A 19,856-nucleotide genomic window follows, 5' to 3' on the forward strand; every position below is an offset into this window, starting at 1 on the left:
TTATTTAGAAAGTATTAAAATTATGAAATAATCTGTAAAATTAAGTCCTGAAATATTCAATATCTGCACTTGTTAAAGTAATTCTTGCAATTATAATTTTGGTTAAAACATCACTAAATAATTGTGTTAAAAAAACCTGGTTTGTAGATAAATAATGTTTAATTTTAAACTATTTTGACCACGCACATTATTCTTATCCTAAGTTTTTTTTATACTTAAAATAGAGATTTGTTTATTTTTATAAATGTTTAGTTTTACATGACAATTAATAGTTTTATTTTCATTGTTATTTTTATATTGAAGATTTTATTCATATAATTTACAGGTTCTATTATAATGCAAAGCATAAGATAAATTATGAAATTTTATTTTAATCCTTCTATCCTTATTAAATGAAAATTCATTCCTATAGTCAAATTGTTAAATTGGTTAAGAAATAAAAAATCTACAATATTGAGATGTTGTTTATTGACATCTAGATAAAGCATCTAAGAAAGAAATATCAATTATTTTAGGAAAAAATATTATGAGGGTTTTTAAAACTAAGTAAATTAAGAGAAGAATGTTAAAGCTTGCTAGACACTTCCATTTTTAAATATACAGTTTAAATTACCAATATCAGACAAAGCTGAGAATTGTAGTTTCTAGACAGTTCAAATGTTGCCTACACATGTATGATTAAACTGTAAAGTCTAACTGTACAATTAAAACTTAAGGTTTGTAGCAGAATTAAACGAGAAATCAATTAAACCAAAGAATGAAAAGTGACAGAGTTAAGGTATGTTTATTTTTGTTCTTTTCTTTTCTACAATTGTTTGTCTTCCTTATACAACTTAATTCTTTTAAAACTTAATTGGATTAAAATAACTATGATTATAATTATTTTAATCGGACTGATTAGTCAAGGTCAAAAGAATGTAACTAAAAAATGTAATTAATGTTTTTCTTTATTGTAAATTTTGGTTCCAGTTGAAATAAAAGACATTTGTGGAAAATAAATAATTTATTTCTAATCACTTGTGTAAGAATATCACATAAGCTTGCAATGCTTTACAAAATTTGGTATGAAATTATCAAAATAGTTAAGCATATTAATCAAAGCACACATGTTTATAATGCTTAATGACTGCTTGGCATCATACTAAATATTATAAAATTCAATTTGCCTCAGTCAAAGCTACTACAGTGAAGCGAACTTCATTCGGATCACGGGCAATAAATTGCTTACAAACAGTTGCAGCATCTTCCAACAGAGTATCAGGAGTAGTGGGTCCATGGTTAATGGGGAATGCTTTACGCCCATCCAACTCATACAGAGCGCCATCCAAGTGGACAAAAGTAATAAAATGATGATTCACAGGATCCTCAGCACTGGGAGTATTAGTTTGGCCCTCCTGAGCCAGCTCTTTGTGAGCATTTATGATACCTTCCGACTTCTCAAGCAAAGTGCCACGAGCAGCAGCATCCAGAGGCTTAGCTTCATCTAAGAACTTCTTTAAGTGGCCATCGGTCAAGTTAATTTTATCAGTATTGTTGGCAACACTGTGCACCAGAGCAACAGTGCCACAAGCATTGCTGATATTTTGTTTCATGTAAAATATATTGTTAGTCACTTCTTGACCCTTGGAGAGAATTTCGTTTTCTTCCTTCTGCTTATGTTCTTCATAGGCATCTGATACGGGAAACAGCAACATAACAGAAAGAACAGGGCGTGGAACCCAGGATAGCATTTCAGGTTCTAAACCCATCACATCCACAATATTCCACTTACTAGGAACACCCAACTTCTGAAGAAACTTATTCATTACTTCAGGATTGGACTCAAGTGGGATTAAGGTTTCGGTCGCCATTTCGATCTGGAATAAAGGATTTGTTCACAGGTTACCGGTGTTTAAATCCAAAGAGAATTACTATAATAATAAAGTAATATACTCACAAAGAGATTTCGGCGCAGTACACAGTAAAGATGAGTAAGTTGGCTTGAGTTTTCAATAAGATGGCAATGGCAGAATTACAGTCGATCAATAACGAAAGTGGAAACTACCGGCGATCGAAAGTGAAATGAATTTTTCAAAACTTGAAGAGTAATGACACTAATAGTTGTGTTGCTGCTTATTTGAGGATTATTTATTGGCAGCTTTTTCTTTAAACCTTACCTGGATCTAAGTTTTAGCAAAACACTGAAATTCTATTGTATTTTTTAAAAACATGTAACTATTTTAAATTATTGAGACAAAAACACAATTTCTTGGAATTTTACTTTTTCTTTCTTCAAGGCTAAAGACTTCGACAAGAGAAAAAAGGAAAACGCTGACAGTGACAGTTGACATGACATTTGTGAATCTGTGGTATGTGGCGTACGTCCTCCGCATTCCGTTGGAATATGTAATCGAGTAGTTTTTACAATGGGCATTATTCAAAACTGTAAATTATTATTTTGTAATGTAAAGAAGTAACAAATAAAACTTTGAAATGGCTGTTTGTAGCTTACGAACTGTGTTGTTGATTGTATGTATACTAGAGTTGGTAAGTGTGTTTTCTTTGATGAAGTAACTGGTTTATGTGAAGCAAAAAGTTTGTTTTTCGTCTTGGGTATAAAATTATAACTAAGCATCTTTTTCCAATTGTGTACATAAATACCAAATTTATAATTTCTTTAATATTATTTCGAATCTACCTAAAGCCTTCAAAATAATTTGTCTAATTTGACCTATTAACCGAATTGTAAGTAAATTTTGCTTATTTACTTTATTCTTTTTTCAGATTGTTACTGTACAACGTCAAGTGTTTGATTTCTTGGGTTATATGTGGTTGCCCATAATAGCAAACTTTGTTAATATTCTGCTCATAATATTTGGATCATTTGGTGCAGTGCAATATATAACAAGATATCTTCTAGCTGTAAGTATTTCTCCTTTGCCACATTAACAATAAAGTGTTAGTGTATTAATTTGAGAATTGATGATGAATCAATCAACAATGAATGAATGAATGAAGCTTTTGTCAGATAAAAAGTAGTCAATAACTGAAGAATAGAGATCTGGTTTTATTTCATTTCACATCAATGTTATTTGAGTTAAGAGACTTCTCTAGTTGAGATATTGCTAATTAAGCTATTTAGTCAATTAAAACAATTAGCAGCAACAGAGGTGGAGATAGTGAACTACTCAGTTCCAGTCACAAAGCATGCTATTGTACTTAATGGTTCAATTCACATGGGTATTAAAATGTGCCAGTCCTGCAGAACAGTCAGCTGCATTAATAAATATAAATTTAAACAACTCCAATAACCTGGTTGAAACTTAAGGTGTATAAAATTTTTGAAGCTGTGTAAATGTGTGCAAATAATAATGAGGAAATTTATGACTACACAATGTTTTTTGAATAGTTTTATCATGTTAATTGTTTTTTCATTTAAATATTCCAGTATGCAATATGGAGTTTCATGTGGCTGACATGGAATGTGTTCCTCATGTGTTACTACCTCAATCTAGGAAGTCTTAACAGAGTAAGTTTATACTGAATTAACAAGTATTACATTTAAGTCTACTATCTAATGAAATGGAAAACAGATATGTTCCTTTTTGTAAATTGATCTTTAAGTGTCTCTGTTATATTTTTGCTAACAGTAATTAAAATGATGAACTATGTACATTTGTGCTTTTGTTATATATAATTTTCACAAAGTCTAATGCTATCTTACGTGTTTCAGGAAAGCGGTTTATTATCACTTGGAACAGGCAGTGTTAGCTGGTGGGAGGGCAATGGGTGGGGATGTCAGCCAGTGTGGGGGGAAGTGGATGGCCCTGGCACTTGGCGGCCAGAGCATGTTGATGGATGTTTTCTCCAATGGCACCTTGTGGAACTTGCACAGTCTGCTGTTGCCGCACTGCTCACCGTTATAGCTTTACCAATAACTATACTTCTCACTTATAGGTCTTTCAAAAAACACAAAACTGTATCAGGTAGACAATATGAATACTCCACTTATTTTAAATTTCTAATATGACAGTATTAATAAAATGAAATGTATTTATTTGCAGATAAAAGTACACTACCTCGACGACCTGCATATTCAATAGAACTAAGCCCCACTGAAACAAACATAAGTGAAAGCTCATCAAAACCAATGACTCCAAGACGTGTCAAGAGAAGATCTGGCTCGAGAGGCACAGGCTCCTCGGTGAGAAGATCTCGACGGTCTTACAGGAATGCGGGCTACTTGTCTTCCAATGCGTCGCTGCCTCGTGACGCCAGACCGTCCCGCCCCACGTCGGCGCACTCTTCGTACTCGAACTTCCACGCGGCGCGGCCTGCCTCGTATCACCCAACGGAAAAGAACACATTGACACGCTCCCAAGATGTTTACGATCCTCCCCCGCCGACAGAATCCGTGCCAATTATGACCAATAGATTTAACTCGACGAGGAGAACTGCGGCCAACATCGGCCATGACGTAGTCGGTCCATACAACGAACCTAGAAGTTATGAATCACAACGAAACTATGAAACGAATGCACCTTCGTATGATAATATAGGACGGGGTTACGAAGTCGCCGCACCGACTTATGATTCTCGTATGGATACTGTAAGTCCGATTTCGGAGTCTGCATCGTACGGGGGCAATGATTACGGTGGGATGGGATACCCTGTGGAGGGGGGCTGGGAGGCTCCGCCGCCGCCCGCGCCGCCGTACAGCGCGCGCGCCACCCCGCAGGCGCCCGGCCCGCCCGCCTACCAGCCGACAAACGATACCTACAACGCAGTGCCTTAAACCTTCACTATCTGTGCCTTATTCCAGTGATGCTCAGTTTTTATTACAATTTCTAGTATTTTAATTGACTAATTGTTAATTATTTAAATTAAGATTAAAAAAATCACACATGTATTTTCTCGAATTTATAGGAATTATATGTTGTTTTTCAACTATATTATAGTTAAGACTAGTTGATAAATACTTACGAATCTCTTGAGTCATTGTTGATGTATGAAATACATTCCTTTTTTATATTGTTATTTTAAGAATTACCTTTAACAAAGATGTTATGTTGTGGCACAAGTTTGCAGTAGAAATGCAATTTTGTATTATTAATTTTTTTAAATAATTTTATGGTATGAATTGAAAATTAAAATGGTACTTAATTTTGTAGGAAAATCAGCAAAATATTTTATATAAGAAATTAAACTTTGTAGCACAATTTTCATTTCAGGTTAAAATGGTTATGGTCAAATGTGTTTTAACATTCCATTTAGGAAATCCACCGAATTAACCAATTTTCCGTCCACTATGGTATAATTTTATAAATTGCCTATTAAAATAACTAATTTTAGTTTCGTCTTAAAATTTACAAATTAGGATTAAAAATATGTTAAGATACACAATATTTTTACATTTTGTATATTAAATTTCTTAAGGTACCTAAAAAAAAAACGTGTTACTTTTTTCACTAAGTTGTGGATAAATACACTTGGTATAAAAGACTATATCAACATTTAGTTTAGTAAAACTGAAAAACCTTTTATATACATTGATTTATACTAATTTACAAAAAAATAACAGACTTCAAAAGTGCATTACTTATAAAGTAATTTTTATGGGTTGGTAACATCTTATGCTTTTTATATTTTTGTAATGTTTTTTAAACTATTTTATTACTTTTTGACTATATAAAAGTAGATAATTATTAAAAATTTACCTGTATTTTTGCCACAATACTTGCGAGCTTACAACACACGTACTTCACTGTATTTCTAATAGTTATTAAGAAATGAGCTTTATTAGTATAAGATTATTAATAATATTTACTTTTAGGAAAACTTTTGGGTAAATTATACCAAATATACACGACACAGAACTTCTATTTGTTGTTTTAATTTTTAACTTATACCAGCTGTCGCCCGCGACTCCGTCCGCGTGGAATTAAAAAAAACAAGTAGTCTGTGTTCTTCCAGACTATCATCTACATCTATGCCAAATTTAATAGAGATTCGTTGAGCCATTCCGGAGATATCTTCAACAAACATCTATCCAAACATTCGCATTTTTAATATTGGTAAGATTTGAAACTGCAGAGAATTAAATAAAAAACAAAATTCGAGCACTGAGTTATATTTACAAAAGAATATAGTACATACTACAGATTCTAATACAACAATATAGATTCCTAAATATTACAGGATAAAAAAATCAACAATCATACAGAGCAAAGACCGAAATACTCTTCTTGCAATTCGAAATCGCTACGAACCATTTAAAAATTGTAAGATAAACATTAAACTACAAATTTTTTGTTGTTATTTTAAATATAGAAAAAAAAATCAGTTAAAACCGTTTTATTTTGGATGGCGACTAGAAAAAAGTTAACTTTATTTAACACTTACAAATAGAATGTAAACGAAAAATATAAAAATAAGATGGTAATATCAAAAAAGACAGATTAATATCTATGGTTAAATTGTTTAAACTTTCGTCAGACATTGTTATAATTATTACCTATTTAAAAACGGCTAATGGTTACGCTTTTATCCTGTGTCGGCACCGACTAGTCAGTTAATCAGGGGTCCTTCGGTTAGTGGGACTGAGATTATTTCGCCTTTGCAATCCGTTTGACACTGAGATGACACGCAACACCAGAGAAACTGCAGATGCGTTGCCGGCCTTGTGAAAAATATACACTTCTTGAAGTACCCTAAGTCGTACTGCTTATATCTATGGTCGTTTAATGGTGTTCTATAATATCTATGGTCGTATAATGCTAGTCTATTTGACAGCATTAGATGGCTGGCAGTTGGCGGCGCTCATGTGCGGTGAGGTCGGGATGCCACACGTCCACTATGAGCACGAGGCGAGCTCCGGTGCCATTATGCCACACCTCATGCTCGAAGCTGTCGTCGAACAACAACACTTTGCCCAATTGCCACTGTCTGCGATTGAAAAAAAAAATTAAAATGACTATAGGTGATCACATAATGTGTTATCGTGAAAGCACCATATAGATTTATATAGTTGAGATTAGTATGTTTATTTATAAAGTATAACTTCTTTATAAAATTTCCTTGTAAAATATTCAAAATATTTATTACACAATTAGTTTTCAAGATTTGTAATTTATGTATATTATAAATAAATTTTTATTTGGCGGCAGAAATCATTGCCGAACTGTAGTCACAAAAGAAATAATTTAAATTTAAAAGGTAGAAAACACACCTAGTTTCCCGATCCACTCGTATGTAAGTATGTTTGGTATTGCTCAATCCTAAATGCATTCGCAATCTACAGTTGGTAGGTCCGACATGTGGCCGGACATGTGTTCCGGCCGACATCAAACTGAACTTGATCTGTCCTCTCCTACAGTTGGCCGCCGCCGGCTCCGTTCTAACAATGGAGCAAGTGACCGGCGCTCGTTTACAGCGCCCAGGGATCTCTTGGCCTCTCACAAATAAATCTAATTGAGACCACTCCCCTTTTTCTTTAAGCCCCTCCTTCTCTTTCTCATACAGAGCGCGCGCCGCTTCTCCTTCTTTCAATATCTCTTTCCACGATCGTTCCAATGCATTGGCTAATTTGATGTAGGGCGTCTCCTCGACTTGCCACCATGGTTGACCCTTTAATCTGTCCACGTTGTATAAAGAACGTTGCGCAGGCGACAAGAAGTGTCCGTGCGCTGCGCCGCGCCTGTGCACCTCGTCGGCCTCTTCGAAGCGACCGAGAAGTAACAGGGCGTCGCCTAAGTGATAGTAGAAGCGTGGCTCGCACGCGGGCCCGGTGTCATTTTCTAAAGCTCTACGGAACATCGTAACGGATTCTTCAAGTTTATTATAGTGTGTTTTTAAAACAAATCCATAGTGAGCAAGAGCTACGCGATCGTTTGGCCACAATTTCAATGTGTCTTTTAATACCTCAGCGGCTAATTCAGGTCTGAAACAATAATAGTTTACAATTTTAATGTTTTTAGGCATTTTACAATCGTCATCGTCGTTCATGATTTTCGTTTGTAGGTTATAGAATAGTAACCCTAAAAAATTGGAATATGACATCACTATATAGAAGTCACACACATTACCAGTTTTAATAAATATATAGACAGATATCTTGGCTATTACATACTTGTTGGCCATTAGGAAGGTCACGGTCAAGTTGTTTCGATGAGATATTTCGTTCGGAAACCGTTTGATTAGTATTCTGTAGACGGGTTCAGCGCTCAAGTAAGTTCCTGAAGAAAAAAAAGGCTGAATAGGATTTCTTTTTGAATCCGTAGGCGTTCTGTAATTGTTTGTTTAGAGAAATTTTGTCCAGTTATCACCAACCACTACATAAGTATAATGTTACCGAATTTGTTCGATGTTCTGAAATAGTAAGTGAAAAATCTCATTGGCACGTACCTCTAAAATATATCCTGTTTAAAGTTTTCGTAGCGAGTTCGGTCAGCAAGTTGTCCGAGAGTTGTGTGGAAGACTTGAACAGTTGCATGTAGGCAAGTATGGCGCGCGAGAGCAGGTCGTTGTTGCGCCGGTATTCAGCCTCCTCGTCCAGTGCGAGAGCAACAAGATACCTCGCCCGCAAACTGCCCGCCAACTCCGGGCGCGACACACGCGCACGCGCAGACTCCCACTCCCGCTCCAGTTAGTAACACACACTCACAACATCCACACGCAATGCATTCACTATACTAATTGTATCGACGTATGTAAGCGTAATAATTTATATAATAAAAATTAGTTCTTTAAATTTTAATTTAGGATATTTGACTTTTATCGTCTAACAAATAATTACAGAGTTAAATAAATTGAAGTTTAACTTTCGAAATGTTACATTTATTATTATTACGCTAACTACGGTCACACTATTTATAAAGACATTCGTTATCCGAATTTAAGAAAATTAAATAATAAGACATCGTAGGTGCCGCGTAAGATATCGCATCGTGCGGGGTGCGGGCACGACACGGTCCGTCACGACACCTACGAGGTAAGAGATGGGAAAAAAATGGCACAACGAGCAAGGGAATTGGCAGGGGAAATATTAAAGTGCAAAGAAAACTATTTGTTAATCCAGCCAATCCTGGAACCGAGTATTTATATAAAATAATTGATATACGTTCACTATATCTTAGTTTGGAATTTTGTATTCTTACTTATTTTGATTAGAAAAATCATAAAAGCTGAGGTGACAATGTTAAAGTAAAACGTATGTTTGAAAAAAATTCGAGCATGCGTTATAAACGTGATTTGAAAATATAATAAACTAGCTTTTACCCGGTACTCCGTCCGCGCGGAATTAGAAAAATGCACACAAGATAAAAAAAGTTCCTATGTCCGTCTCCTAGTTCTAAGCTACTTCCCCATCAATTTTGAGCTAAATCAGTTCGACCGATCTTGGGTTATAAATAGTGTAACTAACACGACTTTCTTTTATATATATAGATAAGATGTGTATCCAATCTGATTAGATTATCTTAAAACTTAATGAACAAATTTGGAAATACATATCTTAGTTTTTCCTAATACGATAGTTAGATGTCAAATCACGGTTAATATTTATTTTTAGTGATTACAACAACTTCAAGCTATTAGATATAAAGTAAGAATACCATTTTTTTCCAAGACGTTATGAACGTTTTCATTTATTTACATTGTATAATTTACGATTGATTTATTTTATCAATTTATGTAAATAACTTTTATAGCCACTTAGGATTTAAGTTCTTTCATTATATACACAAAAGAATCTAAGATACAGAGCAAAAGTTAAAATTAAATTATAGGAAGAACCTTCTTTTTCTACATAAAAACTTGATGATCGATTTGTTGCTCGTAAATCATTGTCTAGAATTAAAATTTGAGCTATTTGAGGTTAAATATAAAAATACCTGGCGGATTTCGTCTTCAGCGATGTCTAGCTGATTACGCCAATATGAGCTGCTAGGTTCGCCAGGCCATTCGTTCCCGATGCTGTTACCACCATCCTCTGAAAATTAAAAATATGTTTTTGATGTACTATTCTCTTATTCATGTTTTTTTTACATTACGACAAAGAAAAAAAACCTGAAATAAGTTGGCTAAATTACAGTAATTACAAGAGGGCTTTTGGATGTGTTCTCCTAATTGTTTAAAAGCTTTTGCCTGCGAATTCTGCGCAGAATTTAAAAAAAAGGAAGTTTTTCAAGTGTAATTCGAGACTAAGGTCAATATCTGTACTAAATTTCAATAAGATGTGTTTAACGGTTGCGGAGTTATATTGTTAATATGCGAATCAAACATATCCCACGGAAACTGTACATATTTCCGTGATCATAGTTTGTTCTTTCAGACTGTGTTCTATATATATCCCAAATTTCTGGAGATCATTAATTAAGTAACATTCATCCATATCCATACACATATCCAATACAATGTAAGATAATGTATAATATATAACAAGTTTTACTTGTAATGTAGCTAGTTTGGCAGCTAATAAAGTTCGGAAATAAGTATGAACAATATTGTTACAAACGAAGAATGCTAGGAGAATTTTTCAATCTTCGTTAAAAATTGTTCAAGCAACAAATTGGAAAACAAAATTAAAAAAAGACAAACAAAAGAACTGTACATGTCCCTGAAAAATGTAACAAAATTGAATTACATTCAAAGATTTATCCGATGAAAACAGTTACATAATTTAAGAGGTCTTATAAAAAATGTAACTGCGTCGGATGGAGTCCAAAATTTTGTTAAACATACATATATATGAGTGTATGCGGGTAACAATGCATTAGTAATGAAGCGGGCACACTCAAACATGCTGTGTTTACTGGGTCTCTGTCCGGGCCGCTCGGGTTCCGGCAAACGGCCGTATTTAGCTTCGAGACGACTCAATAATTCCGCGTCGTCGACATCCGAAATTTCTTCCTCGTCTTCTTCTTCATCTTCTATTTCCTCTTCGATTTGTTCGTCGTCGATTATTTCAACATCGTCTGGAACTTCTTCGGTTTCTGAATCGTCACCCTCCTTCTCTGGGGCAACGTTAACATCGTTCGAATTTTCTTTGTCTTCAACGATTTCTTCCTCATCTTCGACTTCCTCTTCCTCATCGCTATACAATTCTTTGTCTACAACATTTTTTGTTTCTTGTGCAACGATAATTTCCTGTATTCAGCAAATAATTGTAAATATTTTTATAACCACGTTACTAATAAAATTTGTCAGTTTACTTACCTCTTTAACGAATTCATTTTCATCTTCTTGATTTTCATCGTCACTCTCTTGCTTACGTATAGGAATTGATTGTACTGCTTCCCTAATTGAATCGATGCTTTCCACAATCTCTTGAACGGGTTCACTTGTCTTTGGGGTCAATAATGGTGCAGTTTCTCTAGGAAGGAGCGTCATACGTCTATCGACTAAAGTCGGAGTTTCCTCTCTGGTTGCACTATCCTCACTTTCTGGTGTATCTGTTTTGGGAATTAATTGCATAACATGTATGTTTGGCTTGTTTATTGTTGTGTGAATAGATTAATAATTGACAAATTCAACGAAAACGAGTCAAGATGACCTTTTATTACGATTTTTATCTATTGTTACTTTTTCTACATGAATGTATATATTATATGGGTTGCTCAAGGTAAATACTGATACGAGAATGATTGAAAAGTATGGGGGTAGTTATTATTTAGTAATACGGTAAGTTTAACATGGCAACATTTGCACAGTTAACGTATACGCACCGCTGGGCGCTGCGGAGCGTCGTATGACAGCGTGTGTTGCCAACAGCAGCGCGCCCCCCACCACCAACTTCAGCCACACTGCAACACACGCGATACGCACTTAGACCATACAACTAAATAATAACACCACCATACAAATGTTCATATTTCATAATATTTAATATGCTATAAACGTTTTGATTGATCGTTAACCTGTAGTGATGGCGTCAACGTAAACGCCACAAACACGTATAATTTTTAAACAATAATTTCTTGACATGTGCAATCCGATAGATTACGAGATCGCTTAATAAACAGTATAGAATTCTCGTAAAGCCTTTCTTGTATTTTTTATTCTATAGGTACAATTTCACTTCATTTGATACGAATATCTCGACGATGTTTTTGAAAATCACATTCATACTTAATTAAAACACTGGACGTAAACTGAAGTGCTTTGTACTTCAGTAAAATAAATCGCAAAGTTGATTTGATATAAGAAAAAAGAATTTATAATTAGGTATATTTACATACATACAAAAATTTAAGAACAATAATAAAATACAAGATGTAATTTCTTATTATTTATTTTAATAGTTTACAGTATTTTTTAATTTAGTTAGTCGTTAGTAAGAAGCAAGCGTAATAAGTTATTTTAAAATTAAAAAGGTTAAAAACGAGCAAGCAATCAATTTTAAATCATACTACAGATAAAAAATTGAAAAGTCTAAAATCAAGTCAAAAATAAATTATTTTTCACTTACTCTGTGACGAAGATTCTTCTTTTTCGAGTCGAATTTGTTCTTGTCGTTTTTCATACTCTTCCTCTTCAGCTAATGTATCGGTTGGTTTTTCTGAAGACGGTTCGTCTTCCAACTATTAGATTAAAATTTTTAAAATTAAAATAAACGAAACTAAAGACTTATGTGAAAAATATATATATAATCGCCAAGGTTAAAGATCAATAAATAATAAATTTAAGCTGCAAAATAAAAAAACTTTCTTTCAACATATATTTCCATTAAATAGTTAATCTGAGAATTATAAAAAAAATACAAAACATGCAATACTAACTTCCACAAAGGGCTTTCCTGATGGTACAGGGATTTGTTCCACAATCGGCGGCTCAATGATGTCTTCATCATCATTTGTTTCTTCTTTCTCATCATCATCATCTGAAAATTGACAAAATATAAACTGTATTCGACTTAAAAGATTAAAAAATTAACAACACAGTCAGACGGAGGACAGAGTTTTCAATATACGTTGTCTAAATTAAGTTCAGCGTTAGTATTCGTGCATTGTGATTTCTAGATATCCATAATTAAATAACTTTTCTGCATTGAAAGTAAACTTAATTTGTTTTTTACCTTCTTCTCTATTACTTTCAACAACCTCTTCATCGAAATTTTCAGATGAAATTGCCTGTCCTTCATCATCTACAACTTCCCTCTCTATTCTCTCTACTTCTTCTTCGTCGTCGTCATCTTCTGCTTCTGCTGCTTCATTCTCTTCATCATCCTGTGAACGCATGAAGTACATATCAGTCGCCTCAATTTAAGAAAATACCAAATAGAGCTTTGCACATAACGTAAACGGTGTGCTAAAAACCAGTTAAACAGTCACATGCAATTCAAATGTTGTTATGACTTTTTATAAATAGATTCATGCTTTAATGCAATAAATTGATGCACATCTGTTCAGTAAATCACAAACACATCATAAACATTACATGTATATAATAAGGTCTTTATAACACAAAATGTTAAAATATTTAATCTTCAGGAGTATTATTATACCTAAATCTTTAGCATTAATAAAAACAGTATTTTAAGTAGTACTTTCTATAGGATTTTTTTTTAATTAAAATTGACAGTAATAGTAAATTAGAGGTTATTTGAAGCTTATTTAATTTAGGCAATTTTCCTCACAAAATCAGAACACATCAGTTTGTGTCCTTTTTTATTTTTCGTATTCGTTTGTAAACTGTACGCTGTTTTGAGTTAGAGTATTATTACTTCTATTAAAATGATTAGTAGTTTTTCAATAGCTGACACACATTTTATGGGTTATATTATTTTGCACCTCATTTTCGTTGCTTTCATTTTCATCATTCTCTATATCATTTTGGTCCTCGTTTGTATCAATATCATCATCTTGAAGTTCATTGCTCTGATAATCTTGTTCATTAAAATCTTTTAAATCTTCATCATCCTGTTCTTTGGAATCATTATTTATTAAATCTTCATCATTATCCACGTTATCATCATCATTTTCGTCACCATCGTCGTCGTCGTCATCGGCTTGTTCTTCATATGTATATTTCTTGTATTCCATTCTTTCATTGTCCTGTTTAAAGGTATTGAAGAAATAAGAATAAAAATAAACATAACCTGGGCAAGCCAATTTCTGTTGCGAATGTTCAGCCAATAAAACATTCAGGAAAATAAGCAATGTAAGAAAATGTTAATATTAATATTTTTTTATTTTTATTTATCTACATTTATCACACCTCATCATCATCCTCTTCTATATTCTTCTCATCGCTATCATCTTCATCATCCTTTTCTTCATAATCATTATGATTTTTATCATCATTATCTATATCATCGTCATCATTATCGTCATTATCTTCAGCATCACTGTCATCATCATCCTCACCGTCGTCATCATCTTCATCGTCGTCAGGACCGTCGCCATCATTACCCTCCTCGTCATTTTCAACATTAAATTCTTCTTCATTATGATCATCTTCATCATGTTCTGTGTCAATCTCATGTTGATCATCATCACCATCATCGTGAATATCTTCATAACTCTAATTTTTACATCAACATGGATTTTATTATTAAAAATAATTTAGAATGAATAACTTCATAATGAAACAATAAAAGTGAATAAACAAAATATACTGAGTTAAATGACTTACATGGTGTTTTAGGTCAAGTGTATGTTCATCATGATGGTCATCATCAGGTGTATCTTCAATCCAACCATCCAATACACCGGAGTAGCGAGATTCTACTGCATTTGCTTCCACTGGTATAGTAAAGAAAACAAAATTGATAATTTATAATACTAATTATAATTTTACTTAAAACTTGAACATATTATTCCTATAGTTGGCAGTAATTAGGGTCATCTTAAACATATTGGACATGCAGGTGCTTTTGAACCTGGGTGTCCAATATGTACTCAGGACTAATTTAGTAGTATGAAAGAAGTATGCCTATTAGCTGAATGCAAAGTTCGATACCGGGCCCCTTTTGCATAACTGTGTTGAGATAGCCTAGGAAGCAATATGGAAACAAAAAGGGGATGCCTTTGATACATAAAGGTGTATGGTGCTGGGACTAAAGACCAAAATCTCATATAATACTTACATTCAGTTAGCCCTCTGTTTTCGAGAATTATGAGTACAATTAATGTAACAAGAACAGACAGTAGTGAGAAGAAGATTATTTTTGCACACCAGTGTCCTCCAGTGCCATGTTCGTGATAAGAATGCATTAACACATCTCCTTCGCCGAATACTGCCGCTGTGCCACGCGGTAGCTCTTCAACACCCAGCTCATCTATAAAAATTAAACGAATTTAAAATTATCAAACAACCATGACTATACAAAAGTATCAACTACGACTTTTTCTCACCTTTCTTTCTTCTCTTATCCTTTCGTTTTCTTGGCTGCACATCACCCGACATGATTACTTTAAGTCTGGCGCTATTGAAGCGACAGATGTGGGCCCCTTATTGTTTCATAACCCTGTGTAAACAAAGAATATAAAGTGAACGTGCCCAACTTAAGGCGCTTGATGCGTATTAATTTACTGCGCAATTTTCAAAAATGAAATTATTCGTGGCGCGCATTGACAATTTAAAATAACCTACCTAACAAAGTATCACTGCTGGATTCACAAAATTTATTTTAGATTTTAACCCTAAAAATAACCGGCGAAGTCAGCTGAGAAGGGAGATAGATATACGAAAAATATATAGGAACGTTATATGTCACACGATACGCAAGAAATTCGAAACGAAAAATGGCCTCATAAACTGTCTTTTATTTTTAAATACTTGCATTTACTGCTAAAAGACCTTTTTTAAATGTTATGCAGAATCTAAAAGAGACACTTATTTTATTAATATAATAAAGAGATAAAAGTAAAATAATTTACGTTTTTATGCACATACAATCATGCTTTGCAAAGTTCTTGTTCGGAATTGTCAAATGTTACTGTCAAAATTTCTGACAATCAGCTGGTATGGAACCTTTGATTACTGAAAAAGTTTATTTTAAAATAAAAGATGAGTGAAGTAATAGTCCTTTTCAATGGGTACTCAACTATAAATACTAGTGATGAGATGACGGCTAATTGTAGTTGTACATTAATTAAAGGCGCTCAAAATATAATTGTAGATACTATGACAGCTTGGGATTCAGATAAGATTACAAAAGGTGTTTACACGACAATTTTTTACAAAGTTTATTAAAAAAAGGGGTTTCAAAGGGGAGCAACTATTTCTCACTCACTCCAAACTCTTTCCGTTGTAATTTATTCTGATTGGAATCTCGCTGGGACTAGGGTTGCCAGGTTGCCAAATCTATTAGCCGGACAGACCAGCCAGTTTGGCCGGACATTAGGGTAGAAAGGTCGGACACCCTACATATATATATATTTTATGTGTAGTAGAGTGTACGGTGTGGCGACGGGTCGCCACGCTATACTGAGGTATACATACATATACATATATGTATATATATATATATATATATATATATTTTATATGTAGTAGAGTGTATGGTGTAGCTTCTCACTCAGTTCGAAGTTGTTGTTTACTACGGTACACATAACCTGCATTTTATTTAATTTTGATGTGAAACCTTTTTATTTTAATTTTTGACAATAAAATATGTGTGATAGTGATAACTCAGAAGATCAAAGTGATCAACCTTGTGCAAAGAAAGTGAAACTACACTATGGTATACTACCAAGTCATCAGTAAGTAGATCGTATTTTTCAAGTGTCCATCATTGTAATTATTATATTTTTATTTTTATGTAATTATATTCATATTAATCATATTAGTAATTGTATAAATTATATTAAGATTAATAATTATATAAATTATATTAATATTATCTTCAATTAATTATTTTTTTATTATTCATGAAGGAATTAATATGGAAAAATTTATTAATAAAATTTATATTTGCAAATCTTTAGTCATATATTGCAATAATTAACTAAGATTTGAGTTCATGAGTGTATTGATTTTAATATCATATTTTTTTAAATATTTCAGTTCCCAACAATCATCACAGGGATCACAAAATATTATTATTGAAACTGGACGCCACCCTGATCAGTTAAACACAAGGCATACTATCAATGTTGTGTAAGACTTTATTAATGGAATAGTACCAGACTATTTTCATTTTTATCTTAGATTTTATTAACATATTAATTTTTTTTTTCAGAGTAAACAATAGTAAAAGAGAACGTCAAAAAAAATACAGGGAGCGGAACAGAGACAAATTGAAACATCGTGAAGCGGAAAGAAGAAAGCGTATACAATCTTCACAAAGCATTATCGGACCGTCTACCTCTTCAAACTCAAATATAATGTTAGTAAATAATGAAGAACCAGTAACTGCTATTTCATCTACTCTTCAAAATAAAAGAGACCGCCAAAAAAGATACAGGGAAAAGAACAGAGAAAAATTGAGTCAGCGTGAAGCGGAAAGAAGGAGACGTCTACAGAATGCAGAAAGTATTATAGAATTATATACTTCTCCAAATATAGAAAATAGAGAAATAATTACAGAACCAATAATCATAATAGATGAAGTAAGTACAAATTCTCGAAATTTAACTGGTTTGGGAGAAATGGAGCAAGAAGTTTTTGACATATCTCAGCAAAATTTAAGTAACCTATCAAGCGCAAATATTGCGGAAATTCTGAATAACTACAGTCAATTTAGATACCATAAAACAGCTCATGAATATTTCATCGATAACTTTAAAAATAATGAATTTGGACATGCTTGTTCAATTTGTGATCGACTTTGGTTTGAAAAAGATTTAAAGAAACCATTTACATCTGGAAATTGTGGCCACTTGATATTAATATCGAATTTTTATATCAAATGTAAATGTTTATTAAATAAAGTTACCATTTTCTATAAGAAATTCGTAATACTTCATTTTTTCATTAGGCTATATTTAATTCCTGTATTAATATTATCTTTTATGCATATTACTTGTACACACACGATGTTTCACATCTGCCAGGCGTCCCGTGACGGCTCACATTTTTTTTTATATAATGCATAATTTTTCGATTTTCAGCTCTAAAATCACATGACCTTATACCTGATGACATAAATTACGTTGTCTCAACTCATGGCCACTCTGATCATATAGGAAATAATAATCTTTTTCTAAAAGCAAAACACATAGTTGGTTTCAGTATATCTTATAAAGATAAATACTATATATTTCCTTTTGATAAAGGTATGTGTTGCTAATAAAACAATTATCTACGTAAAGAACTACTTGTGTAATTAATAAAAAAATTATTACAGGAGAAGAATATGTTATTAGTGATACAGTGAAAGTAATTCCAACACCAGGTCATACACTATCAGATGTTACAGTACTTGTGAAATCTAATAAAAGTGAACTAGTAGCCATTGCAGGTGACTACAAGCTTATTTATTCAACATTATCTTATTTTTAATTTAATATAATTTTTTGATAATCACATGATCTTTTTAGGTGATTTATTTGAAAAATATGAAGATATTGAAGATCCTAATATATGGTTAGAAGCAGGGAGTGAGGATAAAGTTCAACAGGCGAGAAATAGATCTAAAATAGCTGATACAGCTGACTGGATAATACCTGGACATGGTGCTAAGTTTCAAGTTACTGAAGAATTAAGGAAAACACTTAGAAAACAGATCAAATAAAGATTTTTTTTTCTGTAATCTATAAATTTTCCTCCCTAAGGGAAATATAAAAGGTTTTGTAAAAAAAGAATATTCATAATTCAAATTTTATTACACATTTTATTACGCATTCAAATTTTATTATACATAATTCTTTAAATTAATTAAAATTCGGTGATACATGCCATATTTTCAAAAAAATTACGTTTCTGTAAACGCATCAAATTAAATTAGCACAAAGCTTTTTACATACAACCAAGTAAACAACATTGGTCAATACAACAAAAGTGTGCTTTGCATAAATATACTAATTTAATAATTTGAAAAATTACACTAACATTAAAATCGTACTTGAATTGTACATTAACGAGATAAGTTCACAAAGCTTCAAAAATCACAAAAAAAACTATTTTTAATATTTACATAGGCATTACAGTTGGGTACTACATGTCTTTTAAAACAATAAACATTTTTACAACCACTTTACCAGTAACAAATTTTATAATTCCCATTTTATGGACCGATGTATTAAGATTTAAAATTAAATTATTTATTTTCTTAAGACGAGATATTTAAAATATACTGACAAAGACTAGAAAATAAAAATAGTTGAGATAAATAGATAAGCTACATTGTATAGTGCTTGCGAAGAAAAAATAAGTGATTAACACTCAAATTATACTACGAGCTTTGAATCTCTCACTTGAAGGTAGTCAGTATGAGAAAGTATACGACACTTATAGGACTTATACAATATAAAATGTATTTTATACACAATGCATATCACAATCAGCAAGAGAACAATGGATATCGAAGTTATTTCACATAATTTGAAGCATTTAACTACAAAATTTTCAAAGGCTTACACATAGCAATCATTTAATACAATTCACTTACGACGCACACAATAACATGAAACCTGGTCGGATAACTTCACTTCGGACAGTTTTTACTAGTAGGGTTATAATGGAGGTCTTCTAATGGAGTGAACGGAAGTGGAGGCGGATGTTAAAATAATAATAGGAAAGTAAAAAGTATGTATTTCACAGACTAAATCGCATCAGTAAGTCAACGTAAATAAATTTCCGTTACAAATCCGCATGAAAAAAAAGCGGATGCGGAGGTACGTTTTAATGCGGAAGTTTTACAACTGCGAAAGCGAGGTTCCCTTACAACCTTAGTTTTTACAGTGTATAAAAGTTTACTTAAATGATCAAATGAA

The 19,856-nt window shown here is 32.8% G+C and overlaps 4 protein-coding genes across 7 annotated transcripts; 2 read left to right on the plus strand and 2 right to left on the minus strand.

Moving 5' to 3' along the window:
* Window positions 1-995: 995 nt before the first annotated feature.
* LOC106709005 (ubiquitin carboxyl-terminal hydrolase isozyme L3) lies at window positions 996-2,285 on the minus strand. Its single transcript, XM_014500646.2, has 2 exons — window positions 1,937-2,285; window positions 996-1,856 (listed from the first exon to the last, which is right to left on the minus strand). Exon 2 carries the CDS (start codon window positions 1,848-1,850, stop codon window positions 1,158-1,160), a length of 693 nt encoding a protein of 230 aa, XP_014356132.1. The 5' UTR covers window positions 1,851-1,856; window positions 1,937-2,285; the 3' UTR covers window positions 996-1,157.
* A 69-nt stretch (window positions 2,286-2,354) lies between these two features.
* On the plus strand, window positions 2,355-4,801 carry LOC106709009 (DNA-directed RNA polymerase II subunit RPB1). Its single transcript, XM_014500650.2, has 5 exons — window positions 2,355-2,526; window positions 2,764-2,901; window positions 3,428-3,508; window positions 3,713-3,965; window positions 4,044-4,801. The coding sequence occupies exons 1-5, from the start codon at window positions 2,473-2,475 to the stop codon at window positions 4,772-4,774; spliced, it is 1,257 nt and encodes a 418-aa protein (XP_014356136.2). The 5' UTR covers window positions 2,355-2,472; the 3' UTR covers window positions 4,775-4,801.
* A 1,607-nt stretch (window positions 4,802-6,408) lies between these two features.
* On the minus strand, window positions 6,409-15,712 carry LOC106709062 (aspartyl/asparaginyl beta-hydroxylase). Of its 3 annotated transcripts, XM_045682108.1 has the most exons (16): window positions 15,333-15,564; window positions 15,065-15,256; window positions 14,611-14,720; window positions 14,194-14,499; window positions 13,767-14,030; window positions 13,052-13,202; window positions 12,756-12,856; window positions 12,446-12,557; window positions 11,703-11,780; window positions 11,194-11,429; window positions 10,791-11,124; window positions 9,870-9,967; window positions 8,383-8,617; window positions 8,108-8,213; window positions 7,208-7,918; window positions 6,409-6,924 (listed from the first exon to the last, which is right to left on the minus strand). In XM_045682108.1, exons 1-16 carry the CDS (start codon window positions 15,382-15,384, stop codon window positions 6,774-6,776), a joined length of 3,237 nt encoding a protein of 1,078 aa, XP_045538064.1. In that variant the 5' UTR covers window positions 15,385-15,564; the 3' UTR covers window positions 6,409-6,773. The 3 variants fall into 3 exon arrangements, with proteins under 3 accessions (XP_045538064.1, XP_014356223.2, XP_045538060.1); XM_014500737.2 differs by lacking the exons at window positions 6,409-6,924; window positions 7,208-7,918; window positions 8,108-8,213 and adding an exon at window positions 15,571-15,712 and having other exon boundaries at window positions 8,543-9,061; window positions 15,333-15,445; XM_045682104.1 differs by lacking the exons at window positions 6,409-6,924; window positions 7,208-7,918; window positions 8,108-8,213 and having other exon boundaries at window positions 8,543-9,061.
* A 186-nt stretch (window positions 15,713-15,898) lies between these two features.
* Window positions 15,899-18,758, plus strand: LOC106709017 (metallo-beta-lactamase domain-containing protein 1). 2 transcript variants are annotated; one of them, XM_014500661.2, is made up of 4 exons: window positions 15,899-16,138; window positions 18,033-18,197; window positions 18,269-18,382; window positions 18,462-18,758. In XM_014500661.2, exons 1-4 carry the CDS (start codon window positions 15,988-15,990, stop codon window positions 18,653-18,655), a joined length of 624 nt encoding a protein of 207 aa, XP_014356147.2. In that variant the 5' UTR covers window positions 15,899-15,987; the 3' UTR covers window positions 18,656-18,758. The 2 variants fall into 2 exon arrangements, with proteins under 2 accessions (XP_014356147.2, XP_045539338.1); XM_045683382.1 differs by lacking the exons at window positions 15,899-16,138; window positions 18,269-18,382; window positions 18,462-18,758 and adding exons at window positions 16,484-16,682; window positions 16,987-17,079; window positions 17,162-17,531 and having other exon boundaries at window positions 18,033-18,100.
* The last annotated feature ends 1,098 nt before the right edge of the window (window positions 18,759-19,856 follow it).

The sequence above is a fragment of the Papilio machaon genome, chromosome 2, assembly GCF_912999745.1.
Source record: "Papilio machaon chromosome 2, ilPapMach1.1, whole genome shotgun sequence".
Lineage (NCBI taxonomy): Eukaryota > Metazoa > Arthropoda > Insecta > Lepidoptera > Papilionidae > Papilio > Papilio machaon.

Bases quoted from the DNA above. Each gene is read 5' to 3' on its own strand.
- LOC106709005 (XM_014500646.2), bottom strand. From the start codon at position 1,850: ATGGCGACCGAAACCTTAATCCCACTTGAGTCCAATCCTGAAGTAATG.
- LOC106709009 (XM_014500650.2), top strand. From the start codon at position 2,473: ATGGCTGTTTGTAGCTTACGAACTGTGTTGTTGATTGTATGTATACTA. The intron at 2,527-2,763 runs GTAAGTGTGTTT...TTCTTTTTTCAG, and splicing joins TTGTATGTATACTAGAGTTG to ATTGTTACTGTACAACGTCA. The intron at 3,966-4,043 runs GTAGACAATATG...ATTTATTTGCAG, and splicing joins AAAACACAAAACTGTATCAG to ATAAAAGTACACTACCTCGA.
- LOC106709062 (XM_045682108.1), bottom strand. From the start codon at position 15,384: ATGTCGGGTGATGTGCAGCCAAGAAAACGAAAGGATAAGAGAAGAAAG. The intron at 12,558-12,755 runs GTTAGTATTGCA...TTAATCTAATAG, and splicing joins CAGGAAAGCCCTTTGTGGAA to TTGGAAGACGAACCGTCTTC. The intron at 8,618-9,869 runs GTATTTTTATAT...TACTAACTGGAG, and splicing joins CTGAAGACGAAATCCGCCAG to CGGGAGTGGGAGTCTGCGCG.
- LOC106709017 (XM_014500661.2), top strand. From the start codon at position 15,988: ATGAGTGAAGTAATAGTCCTTTTCAATGGGTACTCAACTATAAATACT. The intron at 16,139-18,032 runs GTGTTTACACGA...TTCGATTTTCAG, and splicing joins TTCAGATAAGATTACAAAAG to CTCTAAAATCACATGACCTT. The intron at 18,198-18,268 runs GTATGTGTTGCT...AAATTATTACAG, and splicing joins TATATTTCCTTTTGATAAAG to GAGAAGAATATGTTATTAGT.